Source organism: Mauremys mutica, chromosome 6 (genome assembly GCF_020497125.1).
Source record: "Mauremys mutica isolate MM-2020 ecotype Southern chromosome 6, ASM2049712v1, whole genome shotgun sequence".
In the NCBI taxonomy this organism is placed as follows: Eukaryota; Metazoa; Chordata; order Testudines; family Geoemydidae; genus Mauremys; species Mauremys mutica.
The window spans coordinates 49,845,027-49,864,004 of record NC_059077.1 but is presented as its reverse complement, the minus strand read 5'-3'; the positions used below and the strand labels follow the sequence as shown (position 1 = coordinate 49,864,004).

At 39.9% G+C, this 18,978-nt stretch overlaps 1 protein-coding gene across 3 annotated transcripts in view; it reads left to right on the top strand.

Annotated features, from left to right (window-relative positions):
• TMEM167A (transmembrane protein 167A) overlaps positions 1-18,978 on the top strand; it is a 28,885-nt gene that overhangs the window by 428 nt on the left and 9,479 nt on the right. For 2 of the 3 annotated variants that reach the window (XM_045020692.1, XM_045020691.1), the window contains exons 2-3: positions 12,172-12,281; positions 16,660-16,694. In XM_045020692.1, the coding sequence (XP_044876627.1) occupies positions 12,172-12,281; positions 16,660-16,694 (145 nt within the window). Of the gene's footprint in view, positions 1-693; positions 813-12,171; positions 12,282-16,659; positions 16,695-18,978 lie in introns of all 3 variants that reach the window. The other variant, XM_045020690.1, reaches the window with a different exon arrangement.

Genomic DNA, 18,978 nt, shown 5'->3' with positions numbered 1-18,978 from the left:
AAAAACTAGCTAAGAGCGTGCTTGTGACGTCACTCAGCAACCCAGGCGGGAGCAATCTCTCACTGGCCCCCAGAACTAGCACGTGATGGGTATCCGCTTATTTGGTTATCACCCAACAGCCTCTACTCTGGCCTTGGGGCTTTGACATTTGTATCTTGGCTTCATTTCTTTAAAGGGCTAAATATACTTAGCCCACATTTCCCATTTGTCAGCTGGCAAGTGGATTCTCGGTAACACACCGGTGACTGATGTTTCTTTAAAATAATGTGGGTAGTTAGAAAAGTGATTATATATGTGGACTTGCACCTGAAGCTAATCAATAAGTATTATTAATGACTTCTGGTTCTGAAGGATTTTTTTGTTTTTACAGTGTGAGAATAGGGGGTCAAGGAATAGTATTTATTTTGGGGTCAGAATTAAGGTTGTTACAGTTTGATAAAATATGCATTTCTGTGCTGGATATGGATAAGATGCTTGTGAACAGTGTAAAATTATTGATGTAATTACTACTTCCCTTGCTTTTAAGTGTTTGATGTTAATGTGAGTTAAGTAAGAATGTCATTCATTAAAATAAATCATCATGCTTATGATACCTTCTGAGTTAGTGAAGTACAAGTTGACTAGTCTCATCTTGGTGAGTTTTTGTCAGGCTGTAGTTCCTGACAGTGATAAGGTATCACTTTCTGTCCACAGCCCTGCCTTATGGTTCAACAGAACTTGTATCCTGCTTGAAAAAAGGGGGTGAAAGACCTAAAGAGGGTTTCCAGCCTGTGGATCATGACCCCAAAAAAGAGTCACTAGGAGTTGCTTGTGTAAGCATTCCTTGGCAGATCTTTCTGATGTGCTGTGTCTTGTAGGCAGAGTGAGTAAAGTGTCAGACAAAGCAGTTATCTGCCTGACGTGGTCTCTGAAAATATATGGACACTATGGAGGATAAGCATAAGTGAAGTTTTCCCTTTTCGCCAGAAGCCTGGGAGAGCTATCGAACTTTAGCATCTTTAAGACTTTTCCAATGGCACTTTGAAGGATTTGAGGATGTTGGATCATAGAAAGGAAAAAATTGAAAACTCCTGCCCTAAAACATAAGCTAAGATAACCACATTGATTTAAGGGGTCATTTAATTAGCTAAATTTGGCTCTTTAAGTGCAAAACTGAAGAAAAAATCTGGGATCTATGTCTACCCTGAGATTAATTTTTCTGTAAAAGTAGTAGAAGTCCAAGTAAGGGCGTGTTCTGCATAGAGCAACTACCTAGAAAAATCTTGTTCTGACCACTGAAACATACTGCTCTGAAAAAGTTGAGCTATGTGTTCCAAGAAGCCTAAAGGAAATTGGGGGATGGACTTTGTGATTTCCTCATGCTTCGCAACAAAGGGAAGGGATTGGGGGCAGTTCAGGCAGGTGATGAGAACTGCAAATCACAGGGAGCCTTAGGCTCTGAAGGGAAACCAGGCTCTGTTATGGCAGATCCTAGGACTATGAAACAGGAAGCTGGCCCTTCTGTGGTGCTTACCTCTGGTAGCATGACTGTGAAGAACTATGCTATTGCCTGTTGCTCATCTGTGAAGATCATCCTGTAGAGCTAGAAGAAATGGGCCATGTTTAATGTTAGTGTGATGAGCAGAGTCTTTCATTGCTGTGGTGAAAGACTTCCATAGTGGGGAGGTGCTGGAGCTTTTCCCCACAGCTGCAGCCTTTCCCTACTGCTTGTGTGTGTAGAGAGCCATGTACGGTACATACATTAAGGGTTCAGGCGTGTCTTTACTCACCTAAGCCGTGCCTCATGGTCTACACCGCTATTTATGCCCATGCTACAGGTGTGAGAAGTGCACATACATTACCCACTGCCGTAAGTAATGTGCAGTATAGACATACCCTTAGTGCGAACTGGGGAGAGTAGGATGGTCAGGACCACTTACATTCTACAATTCTGTCAAATTTTGCCACAAAACTCCACAGCCTAGAAACAAGGATGTCAGTAAAAGCCAAACATCAAGTTTCTAACTTTTGTGATTGTGGGGGAAAGGACATTCCAAATATGATTTGAGTGTAAACTTAATTCATTATGGTCTTCCTGAAACTGCAGATAGCTTTAAACAGTAGTTCTGTGAGTGGGAACTGCTCCCATCCATCTAAGTAGGACTATTGACTTTTAAGTCTTATTAATTATTGCCTTTTAAATGCCAATATTAACAATTTCACTATTTAACGTTTTAGCAAAAGCAGTCAGTTAATGTGCTTGATCATTGTTATTAGCTGCAGTAATAAACGTAGATGTGGAGGGGCCACGGGTCGGCTACTGACTTGAGTTGCTGATGTGGGAATCTTGGGGTTCAAACCCACCAAAAAATTTCAAATTTCTACCCTGTTCACAACAGGGGCGTGAAAGAAGAGGGGCGTCCTATTCCATTGCCAGATGTCTCACCTGCCTCCAAGGTGCTAAATATCCAAACCACCAAATCTTTCCAGTGCTTCTCCCTGACAACTTCTGCATTGCAGCCATATATTGTTGATACAAAAAACTGTTGTAAACTGAAAACCTCTGTTTGGATGCAGTGTAGAATCAATGCAATATCAGAATAAATAACACAAGGCTCCAGCTTCTCAGTCATGCCAGAGTGATCCTTGGTGCTCTTGGGATCAGGATAATGCAGGTATTTTGAGACACCTTTATGCTCCCCTAATCCTCAGGGCTGCTAGAGGCCATTCTGGCCCTCGGCCTGTTTTAGAGGATCCTCGGGGCTGCTCTAAATTACACACACATACAGTGGTTCCATAGGGCTATTCCAAGAATTGTCAAAACACAGCACAGTTAGGCCATGTCCCCAGTAGTACTTCATAGGAGTTCCCTTATGCCACGGGAATCCCTAACCAGATGTTGAATCTGCTTTGTGCTGATGGTGCTGTGCAGATCAGGTGGGGATACAGGCAGGATCAAGTCCAAGGAATTCTGTACTCCTTGTTTTCATGGAAATACTGAACTTGCTCATTTTCATATGTTCAATAAATACTTCACGTTTTTAAAATTTACTTTAAACTGCTACAAAATGTCCAGTTTGCCACAGAATTCTGCACAACTCTGGTTTAAAAATCAAGGGCCTTAACACAGAATGGGTGAGGCTTTGTCTGTGGCACTTGGTACACATTGTAGTCTTTAATTCTGGGAAGATCCCCCTTCCTCCAGGGATGTAGTGAGAAGGTTTTTCAGTGGCAAGTGTGAAAGTCATCATTATTTGCCTGTGGTCATAAAAATGGTGTGTATTTCTGAAATTGGGGTGTATTTAATATTTATGCAACTTGTGATGAATTCAAAAGTAGCAGTAGTTTTGGAAAATACTGACAATTCTTTGGAACTCTCTATTTTACACAATCACTGGATCCAATTTTTTTTTTCATAACTTCTTGGACCAGTATGGTGCATCCTGACAAGAACATTTTATTATTTTCATGTTTCACATGTTAAAGGAAATGTCTTTAATATTTAAGAAGAACTAGATGCCATAATGCAAGGTCAATATATTCATCCTTAATTAAAATTGAAAGTTTCTTAACCTAATTCTTGAGGCATGTAAATCATTTTTTCCCTTAAAAAATGTGAAGCGCACCTAAAATTACTTTTGGCTTAATAGTTAGGCTGTGTGTTGGTGCAATTGGAAGAAAGATCTCTTTACATCAGTGGTTCCCAAACTTGTTCCGCTGCTTGTGCATGGAAAGCCCCTGGCAGGCTGGGCCGGTTTGTTTACCTGCCGCGTCCGCAGGTTCGGCCGATCGCGGCTCGAGTTCCGTAACTTAGGTCAAGTTAGCCCCATAGTGTAGACCTGCCCACATAAAATTTACATGAGTAACCAGAATACAAAGCTTATATGTTAACCCATTGACCCCAATTTCTTAGAAGAGGACTTTTCTCTGAATACTTCCCTACTTGAAATATATTAATCCCTTCTTCATTATTATTTTCTGTTCTGCAGTAGCATGCTTTCCAATAGGCATTCAAAATGAAATGGTCACTTAAAGAGGAATCCTATTTTTAAACAAATTCGGAAAATTATCTTTGGGAGTAAAATATTCCGAAAGCAAGGGTATTCAGAACATTAATAACTCTTCAAATTTATTAATTTCTGCTCCCCAAAAAATCACACTGTCCAATCTGTCTCCATTCCTTCTCTGAATGCATCATATACCCAATGAATATAAATATTTTAAATCAATTAGCAAAATAGCATCGTGCTATAATATGTGCTGGGTCTATAGTCCCGCTGGAGACATTGTTCAATAGCTGTAACATGACCTCTAACAATGCATTATTATGTGAAAGTAGACCTTACTGATGTAACTTTGCGGGAGCTCAGGTGGAGAAAAAAATCAATTTGAAATTAGTTGAATTGAATTCCCCTTGTATTATTGATATTTGGGTCGTTTCACACACAAATGCATCTGTGTATAGATATAGATATTTGTTATTCATCTTTGTGAAAAAGCTGCTGTATGGGAAAGGGAAAAAAAGTTCCTCCCACATGTTTTTCAGAGTAGATTAGAGAAATGTAGAATTCTGTGCACATATTTATTCATTATTTCTAGCAGTGATTTTAATAATTTTTCTTTATTCTCATAATGGGAATAGTTTCTATATATTCATTTCCTATTACAGTTTTAGGAGTAGAACATTGGAAGTTTACTGTTATTTTTAAAACTGACTACTTTTTTTCCCCTTTCAGAAAGTCCCTCTTCCCAATGGAGAGCTCTGAATAACATGGATCCTTTTTCAGCCCTTTCACAAAGGGTTCTGTTTATTAAAATTTTATGTGGGTTGATTTCACCTTTTTATACGATTGGGACTGTGAATTGTACTTCTGAGTCATACACATTTTAATGTGGATTTTTTAGGACTTGTGTGTACATTTTAACAGCTGCTGTTTGATTAGATAGCTAATATTGGCCAGGAAAAACATCCAATATAAGGTCTAATCACTCATACAGAAACTGGGATTTATCAGTTTTGTTCAAACCATCACTATCATCCTTCCCTTTTAGCTTTTCTCAAGATAAAATAATAGTATCATAGAAAGTGATCCAACACACACACAAGGTTTTCTTTGTACCCTTTGTCATTTAGGCATAAGCCTTAACTCTGTCTTTTTATTACAAAAATGGTCTTATAAAATTTCTATGCAACAATCCATTTTTGTAGTTATGTCTGTTTAACAAATTGTTGGTAGTTTGGCAAGTCATAGTGATTTTTGGGAAAATTGGCTTGATGGCACTGCAGTGGCCTGTCTTTGACAGAGGACCTAACTGTGAGACTGACCCCCTAACTCATAGGGTAAAAGCCTGGCCCCACTGAAATCAATTACATGACTCCCATTGACTTCAGTAGGGACAGATTTCACCCCTATTTCCAAAGAGTGGACATTGAACGTTTTCTTGAAATAATATTGTTACTTTACCCATTAGGGTGCTGCTTACAGTGGAGAAGCATTCACAGCAAGTTACAGCAAAAGAATGTCTGTGTTATTATTGAGGCCTAAGGTGTTCTGTGTTAAGCTGGTCTGAATCTAAATTTTCCAATAAGATCCTTTGATTCTTCAGCATTCTGGTGGAAATTTTTCATCAACTTCCAAAAAATTTATAAAAATTAGATTTTCATTAAATTAAATACGAAATTGAGTAATTGCATCCACAGAGTACCCCCGTGTTGTTTACTTTGCTAGTGCAAAAATCAGAATTTAATATCTCCACCTTTTCAGTTTTTTATACGCCATTTGGTATTGATAATGCACAACTACATTGTAAAAGTCAGGGGAATTAGGAGGTTTTGGTATCTGGGGAGGTCTGGAAGGCAACTGGTTCAGCTTCACCATAGGTTACAATAATTGGCACATTAGAGTAGATGGGGCACCCAGCAGATAACACCATCTCACCTAACTTGACGTACGCCTTCCCTTAGTGCAGCGGTGGGCAACCTGCAGCCTTTCAGGGTAATCCGCTGGCAGGCCACTAAACCGTTTGTTTACATTTGCACAGCTGCCCGCAGCTCCCAGTGGCTGCCATTTCCGGCCAGTGGGAGCTTTTTCTAGTTCAGCTGAGGCAGCTGGTCCTTTGGAGACTCTTATGTGCATCAGGATCCCTTGTTCTGTCTTGGGGCTTTGGTGTGCCCCAGTGTCCTCAGGGCTGGCTGCCATGGTGTTTAGATAAGGACTCTGATATGAATATATTTGAAACATTTAATTACAATGTATTTTATCTTACCCAGATGAATATATACAATAGTTATCTCTGATGTCTCACTCAGTACTGTAGCACCTGAGTACAAACAGATTTGCCTAAAGCAGACAATCAGTTTGAAAGAATTTCTTTCTGTATGTTTTCCTTGTGGGGTATGCTATGGATTTCTTAACTATTATTGTATTACTTATATGTTCAGGGAAGTAATGCTAGGCCATTTTTCAGGCTGTTGTTTTGAGAAAGTTACTCCAAAGACAGCTGTCTTGCATGTAGCTCATAAAAGGTTAAGATTTTTGATCATTTTGATTTCCAAGGAAAGCATTCTACAGCTGTGGGCTAGCCACTGGAAAAAGCCTTGCTCTTGCAAATTTCACCCAAAGCGTTAACAGCGTCATTGCCCTAGATCATGGGTAGGCAACCTATGGCACGTGAAGACTTTCAGTGGCACTCACACTGCCTGGGTCCTGGCCACCGATCCGGGGGGCTCTGCATTTTAATTTAATTTTAAATGAAGCTTCTTAAATGTTTAAAAAACCTTATTTACTTTATATACAACAATAGTTTAGTTATATATTATAGACTTGTAGAAAGAGACCTTCTGAAAACATTAAAATGTATTACTGGCACGCAAAACCTTAAATCAGAGTGAATAAATTAAGACTCGGCACCACTCCTGAAAGGTTGCCGACCCCTGCCCTAGATGATGTGAGAACAGTCCACAAATATTTATAGACAACCACAAGGAGAGGGGAATAATTTAGCGTAGTACATGGGAATATAGATAGTGGGGCCCTCTCTGTATTGTGAATTTGCTCCAATTCCTGTAAATGCTTACCAGCCACAGATGTATAAAACCGGAGCACAGACAAGGAAAGCCACAATGTGCACTGGTTGAGCTTTTCCTTGTTTAAAATCAGGATAAGCTCTACCAAAGCAAATTCCTTGTCTGCCAATGCAGCTATATCCATGGCTCGCCATCAGGTAAGAGTGTGCCCTCAATCCTGCGTTGTAGACAAGGCCTAGGAGTAATATTACAGCACCCTTTCTTCCCTTCTGAGCTTTCTTTATAATAGGACACAGGCTCATGTGACCCTATATAAGCCAGTTACTTGCATGTGAAGTTTTAAAGGTAGGGCAGTATTTAGGTCACGTGACCCCAATTCAGCCAATTAGATTTAATAATTCCAATGTATGTAATAAGCGCAATATTAAAAATATATAGTTAAGCTTTTTGCAAAAGGAATCCCAAGTCGTGTTTTGTTATAGTAGCTTTTAATTATACCAGTGTCAGCACTTGGATTTAAAATTCCCTTTTCTATTATTTTGTCTTAGCCATAAAAATTCCTTCAGAGCTGAAACCTGAACCTTCGCCTCAGTCCAGGGATGAATTTTCATTTTCAGTTTTTAAGAAGAGTTACGACTTTTAAATTGTACAATAATGTTTTTAAAATGTAGGTATTTATCATTTTAAGCCATGTATGTATTTATAACTCAAAGCCTTTTTTAAAATGGAATTTTTGTAGTATTTAATCATATTGGTGCCTTAAGCTATTAACATGGGGAACAATTTAAAAGTTCCACATCTGAGGCCTCAATATGAGCTACTGCACCTCTTCATTGATTATGGCAATTAAAATGTTATGAGCAATATAAATGTAAACTAGGATAAATTGTGGACAATGAACCAAATCTGAATACCTGGGCTTGATGCATAGGGATTCCGCAGGGACTGCAGAAAGGAATCCTCCTTCCAAACTGTAGAGCATCAACCGATCCACCCTGCTGGAATGGCCCCTTTCCAATCTACCCCAGTCCTGGTATCTCTCCTCTAAACATGTGAATGATTAGTACGTACCTGAGGATGCACCTAGCTTGACCTAAAAGCTATTCTGTGGAGAATCACAGGTAACCTCACACAGCTCTGTGCCTTGGCTTTCAGATTTTTGCTTTCTGCTGAATCCAGGTCCTTCTACTCTTGCAGGGTCAGGATTAGCCTTAGTGTTCATTTGTGGTAACCTTAATAATAATAATAGAGTTTGTAGCAAGTGTAGTAAGATGAGGCCCTGAAACATAAACTCTTGTGTCAGAGTCCCAGTCTGAGGCCTGAAGCCTGAACCAAAGTTAACCTCCAGGCATTGCTAAGCAAAAGCTGGGCTGTGAGCCAGAGGCGGGCCCCACTCACAGAAGTTGGCAAGAAGAGGGTTGTTAGAAGCAGGAGCATTCACATATAAGTGCTAATAAGAGGAACTTGTGCCAAGATGGCACCTGGACATGCCGAAAGGAGGACACTCCACAGACATAACAAGGAACAGGCAGGTGCATCTTAAAGACAGGGTCAAAAGGACAGCATGATGGATAGATCTGTTTGAAACAATATGATCAAAGAAGGAGACAGAACCCTAATGAGCCAAGGGGCTGTACTTCAATATGTCATTAGGGATGGGTAATCTGTCCTCTAACTATATAAAAGTAGGTCCCAGAGTGCACATCTTTGTCTGGCCTAGGGGGCAGTGGAAAGTCCCGCCACTGACTGAGCCAGTCCATTGCCAGGGGGCACAAATTAGTAGTATGTCTTGTAGAGTCTACAGGAAACTATTACTGTGCTTCGTTTGACAATAAACCTGGCTCAGGTTCCTTTGTACCTTATTAGAGTCTGTGGTCTTTGGGGGGTGTCTCGGGATTTGCTATGTCAGCTATCTGCGCAGAGCCGGGACAGCACACAGAGTCGCACGCAGCCGACTTATCATCATTGAACAAAAGCGGAGCACCATACTGGTAGCTACGGACAACAGCAAGGACTTAAATGTTTATCATGGTTGGGGGTAGTGATGAATGGCAAAAATGTCAAGTTTCAGAATTTAATAAAAAAAAATTTTTTTTTGGACAAGATTTCTTCTACTCTACATTTTTAAAATGGGTCTCTCAACATAGTTTTCATTCTGAACTTCTAATTCATGTTTCAGCCTTGTCTTCTTTTTTGGGTGTGGTAAGTTTTTCCTCTTGTCATTTGTACAAATTCTATAGATACTGTCAAATGCCTATCTACTGATAATACCTAAAACCTCAAAAAATTATCATAAAAGGTTATTGACCTTTTGAATCATTTCATTTGTAACTAAAGCACCCCTGCCTTGCTCTCTAGCTAAGTCAGATGGGTAGCAGTGTTAATCTAAATCCACAAAAACGAGGAGTTTATGCCCAAATAAATGTTAGTCTTTAAGATGCCACCGGACTCCTCGTTGTTATTGTACAACATGAACATTTTTTTCATTCCACTTAGTTCAGAAGGGTTTGATTCCTGATCTTTCTCCCTTAGCCTGGCAGAGATGAGAATTGAGCAGAGGTAGAACATGTATGTCTTTGTATACTCCTGGGGGAATTCTGCGCATGCACAGAATTAATGTCTCTCGCAGATTTCCCTCCCGCCCCCCCCCCCCACAGAATAATACATTCTGCTGGGGAGGCACTGCAATTACAACTTACGCCCACCAGGGGCTGATGTGGCACCAGAAGAGAGGGCAGCCAGTTCAGGGCTGGGGCAGCCAGCCAGGGAGAGGGAAGGGAAGGGAAGAGGCTGCCTTCCTCACAGTGCCCTGCCTGTAGGATCAGGTGAGGAGGCATGAGATATGTGGGGGAGGGATGGACAGAATGGGATACATGTAGTTGATGGGAGTCCCACAGACTGGGGTTCAGAAGGGCTAGTGGGGGGGCAGACTGGGTTGGGGGCACAGGAGCTAGTGGAGGACAAGATTGAACCAAGGGCTGAATCGGTGTGGGGGTGCAGGGAAACATGGGGATGGGGGAAAGGGGCAGATGTGCCTGACTGGATGGAGAGGCTGGGGTCAGCCAGGGTCTGCATGAGAAGACTCACCAACTCCCTAACAATCCTTGCACTGCCAACCCCGCCAACCACCCTCCCCCGCACCCCACCGTTCTATACTCTTCCAATCCGTACCCAGCAACCCTCCAGGTTCACTCCCAGGCTCCGCCCAGCAGTTACTTCCCTCTCCCTCAACTCCTCCTTTACCCCTGACTCCCTCAAGCCTTTGCACTGCTTCCAAGTAGTGCTGGAAATACATTTCTGTTAAAGTTCTGTATTAAATATGCCTTGTAAGGAATCTGTTTGTCAAAAAAACCCATTTCTGTTGTCTGTATTGTTACAGACATACTTACTAATGGGTATTTTGAAATAAATTGCCAAAATAATTGAAACTAGTGTACACAGTATTAACTAGTCTTTTATAATGAAGCCTCCTGGGTCTAACAGGAGGGAAAAACAGGTATTCAGACAGCAATCTTTCAGGAACCTAAAACCCCAGAAGGAAGGAAAAACTTAATTCTCTACTTGTTTTGTCCTTTCTGGAGTTGAGAATAAGTAAGAAGTTAAAGCATAGAGAAAATAAAGCAGTTAGCAATAAGCAGTTGTCTAATATACTTCCCACAATTATCTTCAGTGTAACAGCATATGCTGTTGAGTTAATCCAAATACTAGCTGAGCAATATTAAGTAAGAAGCAATAAAACTACAGTCTTAGATAGCTGAAACATTTGCACATAGTAAAAAGAATCAAATTAAATAATTTGAATCTATGACACTATGAATCACAAGCAAGAGGCTGACAAATGTCTTGTTAGAAAACGTAACTTCCTAGTGAGCCCACTACAAAGAAAAATGCACCACAGAGGTTGCTAGTGTTTTATTAATTGAAACATAGTGGCTTGGCACTAAGAGCAAATTCACATCAGTATAGATAATGTACTTGCTTATGGAAATATAGAAAGTCATAAGTGAAGGTTCGCTCTCCTCTATAACATCTGCAGTTTCAGAAAGGGTGCTATATTTCTCATGCCGGCAATGGTAATCCCAGTCTCTGGTTTGTGAATAGATAACACAATGTCCAGACAACATACTGAAAAATTAAGTGCATAAGATGAATTTGCTGTGTTTTATCAATGTAAGTCAGACTAATAAACTTGGTAATTTTATATTTCATTGTTTGTTTATTTTTTTAACCTATAGTAAATGGTTTTTAAATAAATATTTCCCAGAGACAAGAACAGATTCTCAAGAATCATTGCAGGTTCTTATGCCCTTTAGGCAGTTAATTAAAATCCTGACCAAGTGTTAGATTTTTACATCCCAGTATCTTAATTAAAATACTGTGCCTTATTTGTGCAATATTTACTATACAATTAATACCTTGAGAAATGTTATTTATATTAACGCCACCTTTGAGTTTGAGATTAAAAGATCATTTGAAAATGGTAACTGTTTAACACTGATATGACATTAAAAGACAACTGAGTAATGCTTTTGGATTGTGTATGTTTTTTTAAATGATCGGATTAATGTAAATGAATTGTATCTATTCTGCAGAAGATCTTTTTTATGTAGACTGCTGATCTTGATAAAATAATATATGAAAATTTGAATGGCTGAATGGTTCTGTTTTTCTTAGTGGCAAATCCTCTTTTTGACGCCCCTCCACATAATTTGTGCCTTTTATTCTGGGGCTATGACTGCTTTGTCAGTCAGTCTTTTTCCCCTCGTTCATCACCTACTGATGCAAATCACAGTTTCATTTACTTTTTGGCTGAGACAAGACAGTATCTGTATTCTTTAAATCTGAGGATGCGATTTAGGGGTTTCTCTGAATCAGCTCGGGACCAGGTGTTGGAGCAAAGAAGTAAGGTACACCCTTCCACCCTCCATACCAAATGTGTGAATAAATGCTGAGTTAGAAACTAAAAATCTTGAGATCACTTAGGCATTGTACATTGCATATGGCTGACACAACCCCAGTGAACCAGCCTTGTTTAGAAGAGCACCCATTTTTAAATGAGTATTGTCTACTTGCTCTCTGTTGTGCGTGTGTTTAGAAGGGGCAGTGGGAGACTTTGAAATGGCTTGTAATGCAAAAGTGTAATTTTTTTTAACTTTCTTTTTTAGTCTGCAATCTTCAACTTTCAGAGCCTACTGACAGTAGTCTTGCTGCTCATATGTACCTGTGCTTATATCAGATCCTTGGCTCCCAGCTTACTGGACAAAAATAAAACTGGGTATGTTAATAAGTCTAGTTGCTTTTAAAAAAAAAATTTATAGATTGCTCACTTTGTAACAAACTGTGTATATCATTTGTGTATTCACACAAGTTGTTTAAGATAGATTGAAATTTTGGTACTAAGCATTTTACATCATCTTTACATACTTCAGAATATAAGTCAACAGTGTTGTAGTTTGTTCATCCTTACAGAAGATTTTTCTCATCTTACAATTAAAAATGCTGCTGACATAAATGGGCATCTCATAAAATGAAGAGGATAAAATGGCATTTGCAAGTGACCATGGAATTTTATAGTCAAGATTTCTCTCTCTCTGTGTGTGTGTGTGTGTGTGTCTGTGTGTGTGTGTGTGTATGTGTATATATATATATATATATATATATATATAAACAAACCCTAGCAAATCTTGCCTGTAGAGCTATTCTGTAGATTTTTAACTTTCGACCTAAACAGGTGCTTATTAACTTAAACTCTAACAACTGAGCTATAGAAAAAGACTTATTTGGTCATCTACCAATTTTTCTACTTCCATTTATTCTCACAGATGTGCATGTACAATGTCTGTGTGTTTAAGGTGGGGATGGAAAGAAAGGGGGGGAACCTTTTTATTATAGTTCTATTAAATTAAGTCCTTGAGAGTACAAGTGTGAAGGAAAATAGTACCACAGAGAGTTAAACAGTTAACTAGGAATTCAGATTAAAATGAATTTTCTAAATATTTTTAGAAATATCGAACAAAGCCTTATTATCTCCATAGAAGTGAATAGACTCTCATGATGCTGTTTTAATCTTTCAAAGATAAGGAACTTGCCTTAGAACTAGTGTTGCCTCTAAGCTGCACACCTGCATGGCTGTACAAGAGTCAGTCAAATGCCACACACTTGATTAGTAGAGCCGCGCACGTCCGGCGACTTGTGTTCAGGTGCCCCTCCCCATGCTGCTGTGCTGCCACACTGCTCCTGCCCTCTGCCTTGGAGCCCTTGGCCAGCTGCTCCCAGGACCCTCCTGGTGCTGTGCACAGTGGGGGGGGGGAAGGGGCACTGACATCAGGGTGTCCCCCTCCCCAACCCATGTACCCCATCTCCGCAGAACAGGAGTGGGAGGACAGGGCTTGGGAGTTACAGCTGCTTGAAGCCGCTGCAGTCTGAATGAGCCTTCAGACTGGTGAGTGCGCCTGTGCTTAAAGAGACAGTGCATGGTCTTTCATGCACTTCTCCAGCACCTAGCGCACACACACTCTGTCTCTCTCACACACGCAGTCTCTGTCTTGCATGCACGTGCACACATACTGTCTTGCGCTCACACACACGCTCTCTGTCTCTCTCTGTCACTCACTCTCACACACAAACACACACACACACAGTCTCACATACACACCTTCCAACACAAACTTGTGGTGGTGTTGCTGTTACTTTTTGGTACTTCCTGCAATACACACACATTCTCTGTAGTTTTATTCTTGCAAAGTGCTGTTATTTTAGTTTTTTGACTGGTCTATGCATTTCATCATTTTATTTATCTCTTATGCTTAAATTTAATTCTTTGAGTAGTGAGTTTTAAAATGCCTAACCTGTCCTGGCTGGAGCAATTATCCCTATGGTATCTTTAAATAAATAAATAAATAAATAAATTAGATCTAGGTTTTTTGTTTCTACTGGTGGTGCACTCTGCACATTACCTCAATATTGGTGCACGTAACAAATTCATTCCACACCTGGATGGAATAAATTAGAGGGAACATTGCTTAGAACAACTCTGGAAATTTTCTACTCTCCAAACATACAAATGGATTCTTGTTGTTTTAATTGGATTTTGCTATTGTTGTCCTCCGTTGCCTCATTAGGCAGCCAACATGTATTATCCACTTTGAGTCTTAAAGTCTGGTTCTATTCTGAAAAATGACAGTTTGAAAAGGGCACTAACCTATTTAACAAATTTTCTCCATCTGTGTACTCCAAGTCATTTCAGTATTTCTATTCGTATTTATTACTTATTTCTGTTAATATTGCTGGGCCAACTGTTGTGGGACACTGAGCTGGATTCTGTTCCAGTTGCTTCTCAACAGAATGGTAAATGAGGTACCAATTGCTGGGCTAAATTGAGCACTCGTTTACACATATGCAACCCATTCATCAATGGTGTTTGAGCCAGGAAGAATAGAGTTTGATATTCAGATCCCATGTTGAGTTTGCAGCCTGTCATTTAAAATACCATCTTTTTGCTTGAAAATACAGCCAATTTGATCTGGAAGCCATTAAGAACAATAAATATATATTATCCTGCTGTTTCTACATTTACTTTTCAGAACGGACCAATTTTTAAATAATTTCTTACTAAGAGGATTGCATTTGTAAAATCCTTAAGAATGATTTACTCTGTGATGTGGCTAGAATAGCTCTTATCACACTGGGGTTTTCTTTTAACTTGTACTTGAATGTCTATATAAGAAGATACATTAGCCTTTTCCATTTGGAAAACTAGTATGAAAACATTTGTCTGTCCTTACACAAAATCATACCATTACCATTGTCATGAGGGATTTTTCTTGACATTAATAAAGAAGGAAAGACATGAAGATTTACTGAAAGATTTTTTTTATCTAAGTTTCTGCTAATGGAGGATAAGACAATAGTCTTACACAGAGTGTACACAGTAAGAAGTTAGAATATTTATTTTACTGATTAAAATTCTAGTGCTGTTTTTGGCATGTAATACTTCCTTTAATCTGGAGCTACTATGTTTACTCTTGAAGCAAATCTCTCTCAAGTACAATAGAACTGCCTTATACACCAGAAATGTTTTCAAAGGGTGCTGTCACAGTGGATGACTTAAGCGTTTGATCTGTAGGTTTGTATTTACATAGATGTTGGAAGTGCCATTTTATTTTTGTTATATATATTGAATACTTTGTACCAGAAAATGAAATTTCATTGCTTCCAGGCCAACACTTAGTTTCCTGAAAGTTAGATATTTACAAAAACTCAACATACTGTAAAACCCCTGTCCCTTTGTGCTAGAATATTCCAAGCTTAGTTGGGAATGTCTAGACATACTGGATAAAATGAATTCTAGTGATATTTCATCTTACCACAGAAAAGTATGTACCTCATTATGCCTGCTCCAAATTAGGACCAGCAAAATATTACTATTTCCTGTTCACTGCTCTTGAGAAATGATCAGCAGTATTATTTATTAGCTACATTTCTGTACTAAGAAAGAAAATTTGGATCTGTTGAGTCACTGTTACTTTAAAGACAATCTCGTCTTTGATGTATGAGAGATGATACAGCAAAGTGATATGATATACCCCCGTAGCCTGTAAGAGGCCCCTCGTATTTGCTGCTGGATTTTCTCTTTGCCAAAATAGTATTGAACTGTACCTAGCTAATGCAGCAAAACAAACTTTTAATAACCTTTTCTTACTCAGAAGTATCTTGAGTAATCCCATGTGCTGTATCCTTCCTGTACAGTGGTCTTTCTGATACCATTTGGGATGATGGGATGGAAAAGATTCCATCCCATCACCCACTTCAGGATTTTTACGCCTCTAAAAATGAAGCAATTTGTTTTCATCTGCAAACTTTTTAGTAACAAATAACTATCATTTCAACTGAGTACAGTACATTCTTCCTCTCATCAGTTTCAAGTGATATCTATCTTTCTTGGGGTGCCAAAGCTTTTAAATTGTGTGTCACCGATACTCTGCCATTCTTCTGAACATGCATCTGGACATATTGTTAAATCAGTTTCGTAAAGGAAAAGCCTGAAAAAGGCTTAACTTGAAGGAACTCTGTCAAGGTAAAATTTGGCCCCATATCTAGATTTTCAAATAAGTTTTTTGGAAAACATGACATCAATAGTAATGTTTCCATGATCAATTAATTTCCAACGAAAACAGATTTGGTTAAATGTAAACTTTCTTCTCTTGTGTTTGCAACACAAAAGGTGTAGCATTGTTATTTATGCACCTCAGAAAGATACTTTCTCTACTTTTATTGCCTAAATGAGAGGAATGCAGAGTAAAGAACATAAACATTGGAAAAAAAATAGATATAAAAAAACCATTAGGAGATGGGCATGTGAGCAAATACTGTAAGTTTCCCCTAACAGGTTGGCAGAGCGCTATTTCTGCCCTAGCCCTTTGTTGGCAGAGATTACCATTTGTGTTGGTGTTTTGGGAGGGCAAGAAAAGAATGAGTTCAAATGTTTTAATTTGATCAAGTCTTCAGAGGTGAAAAGTTAGTGCTCTAATACACTGCTTCAGTACGGAGAAAAAATTTGAATAGTGAATCATGCATCAAAGATCATTTAAATTATTTTTAAATTATCATATATTAAATGTAGAACTTTAACAACTTTCTATATATCTATACAGATTATTGGGAATATTCTGGAAGTGTGCCAGGATTGGTAAGTGTGTTTTTTCTCCTTGGCTCTGATAGCTAGCTCAAACTCTTTCCATAATGCACAATATTATTTCAGTGATTATATGTCTGTGTATAGACATGAAAAATTTATACTCGCATATCAACTTAAAATGCAGGATGGTATGAGATCCTGTAGGATTTTGGAGGACTGGTTTTGTGATTGCAGGTTTCTGTAGTGCTAAGTGGACTTGTTGCTGTCCAGCACCCCCTTCACAGTGCTTATTAATATCTACATTGTTAAATTTACAAAATCTTTTGGACTAGGCCTTATTAATTCTTTATATTACATTATTACATATTATTTCTTTTGATTTATAATAAATGTGTGCAAAAATTACCTATGTTAAGAGTTATTGCCCATTAGAAATTCTAAGTGTAAAGTCTGGCTTTGGGGAGTAATTTCTCAATAATAATAAAGGGACCTGGAATTTTTCATGTAGTAAAGTTCTATTTCATCATAAATAACCTTTCCATTGTCCTTGGTTAGCTTCTCTACCCTTTTCAGCTATTCTTGAAAAGCCATTGGTGCCAAATGGCAAGTATAAAGAGGTTGGTGAGCTGTGACCTAGAGGGGAATTTTCACTTTAATTGAAGTCATAATTAATTTAGCCTTCCATGATGCCAGTTGTGGTTAACTTTATATTTCAAATATCTTTTGGGGAAATGATACAGCTCAGTGGCAGTTCTGTGTGGGTGTGACAAGTAAAGAACAATCAGGTATACTTTTCTTCTGTGAATAAAATATTTAAAAGAAACATGAAATGCTATAGTTTAGATTGTACAATATATGTATAGCCAACATATACTTATTTGTGTAGCTCTTGCTAGTTGCCACCTCAAGTTTAAATGAAAACTAATTGTTTCAATTTTTCTCGGTCTAGTTATTTAAATGGTAAGAAGTATTTCTCACTATAAACAAAGTGCTGGTGTTGTCTATCTTGCCCAAATGAGAGGTCATATGTGACACTGACATCAGGAAACTCAGTGTAGGAGACTGCAAACAATTTTCTTTTCTAATTCAACACAGTGGAACACTTGCAATCAAAACTTGAATCATTAAAATATTTAGCTGAAATATTTTTCTGTAGCCCAGTGTTTCCCACAATTCTGAACCTGTGGATTGCTCTCCTCTCTCTGCAGCTCATGGAGGTGGAACAGTCTGGCCACACCCACTTTGCTCCTAGTTTCTGCAGTTTCTCTGCCTCCACAGCAGCAGACAGTGGCAGGGCCAGATTAACTTTTTGTGGGCCCGGCGCCAAACATATCTGTGGGCCCCCATTGGGGAAATAGAGCATGTGATGGGGTCCGCAGAGCCAGGGGCCAGTTGGGGGCAATGAGGCGCAGTGCAGGGAGAGTGGCCACACTCAGCCCAGCACAAGGGCACTGTTTACAAACCCACAACTGCTAGACTCACACTGGCCCGCACATTCCCCGGGCTGCCAGCGTGCCCCTTCCATACTGCCCTCCTGCCCAGTGCCCTGCCCTTATGCCCAGCACCCCCTCACCCAGAGGTCCCTCCTGCTGACCTCCCACCACAACTGCACAGCACCCTGCACATCATACCCCCTGCACAGCTCCCCTGCCCACAGGTCTCCTACTGTCCAGCACCCCCTTCACAGTCCCACCATCACAGCTGCACAGCGCCCCATATTCCTGAGGGAATTCTGCATCAAATTCTGTGCATAATATTTTAAAATTCTGCACTTTTTTTTTTTTTTTACAATAAATAAATGTGGAAGCTCCACCATGGCAGTGAGGAGCACAGGCCACTGAGGTGGGAGAATTCCCTGCAGCCTCCCCCACCCCCCTGGGACAGGGACTTGACAGTGAGGCTGAACCTGACACAGCACAAGAGCCATGCCTGCCACAGAAACACCCTGGGGCCCCGCTCCTTTTGCGCCAGGCACACCAGATGTGGGCTGGGAGGCTCAGCCTGGCAGCAGGATCCAAGTGCAGAGGGACTTAGTGGGGGGGGGAATACAGATGGGGGTAAGAGGGTTCTGTGTGGGGCAGTCTGGGTGCAGGCAGCTCAGTGGGGGATCTGGATGCACAGGGAGGTTCCAGGTGCAGGGGCAATGGGAGTCTGCATGGGGGACCAAGTGAAAGTGGTTGGAGCTCAGCAGGGGGTTGTGTGTGTAGGTGGTTGGGGCTCAGTGAGGAGGGTGTCTGGGGGGGCTCATTAGGGTGGTACAGATGCAGGGGAGGTGGGGCTTGTCAGGCTGAGGGTTTGATGAGCCTGCTTAACGGGGGAACCCCAGCTGCTGCCA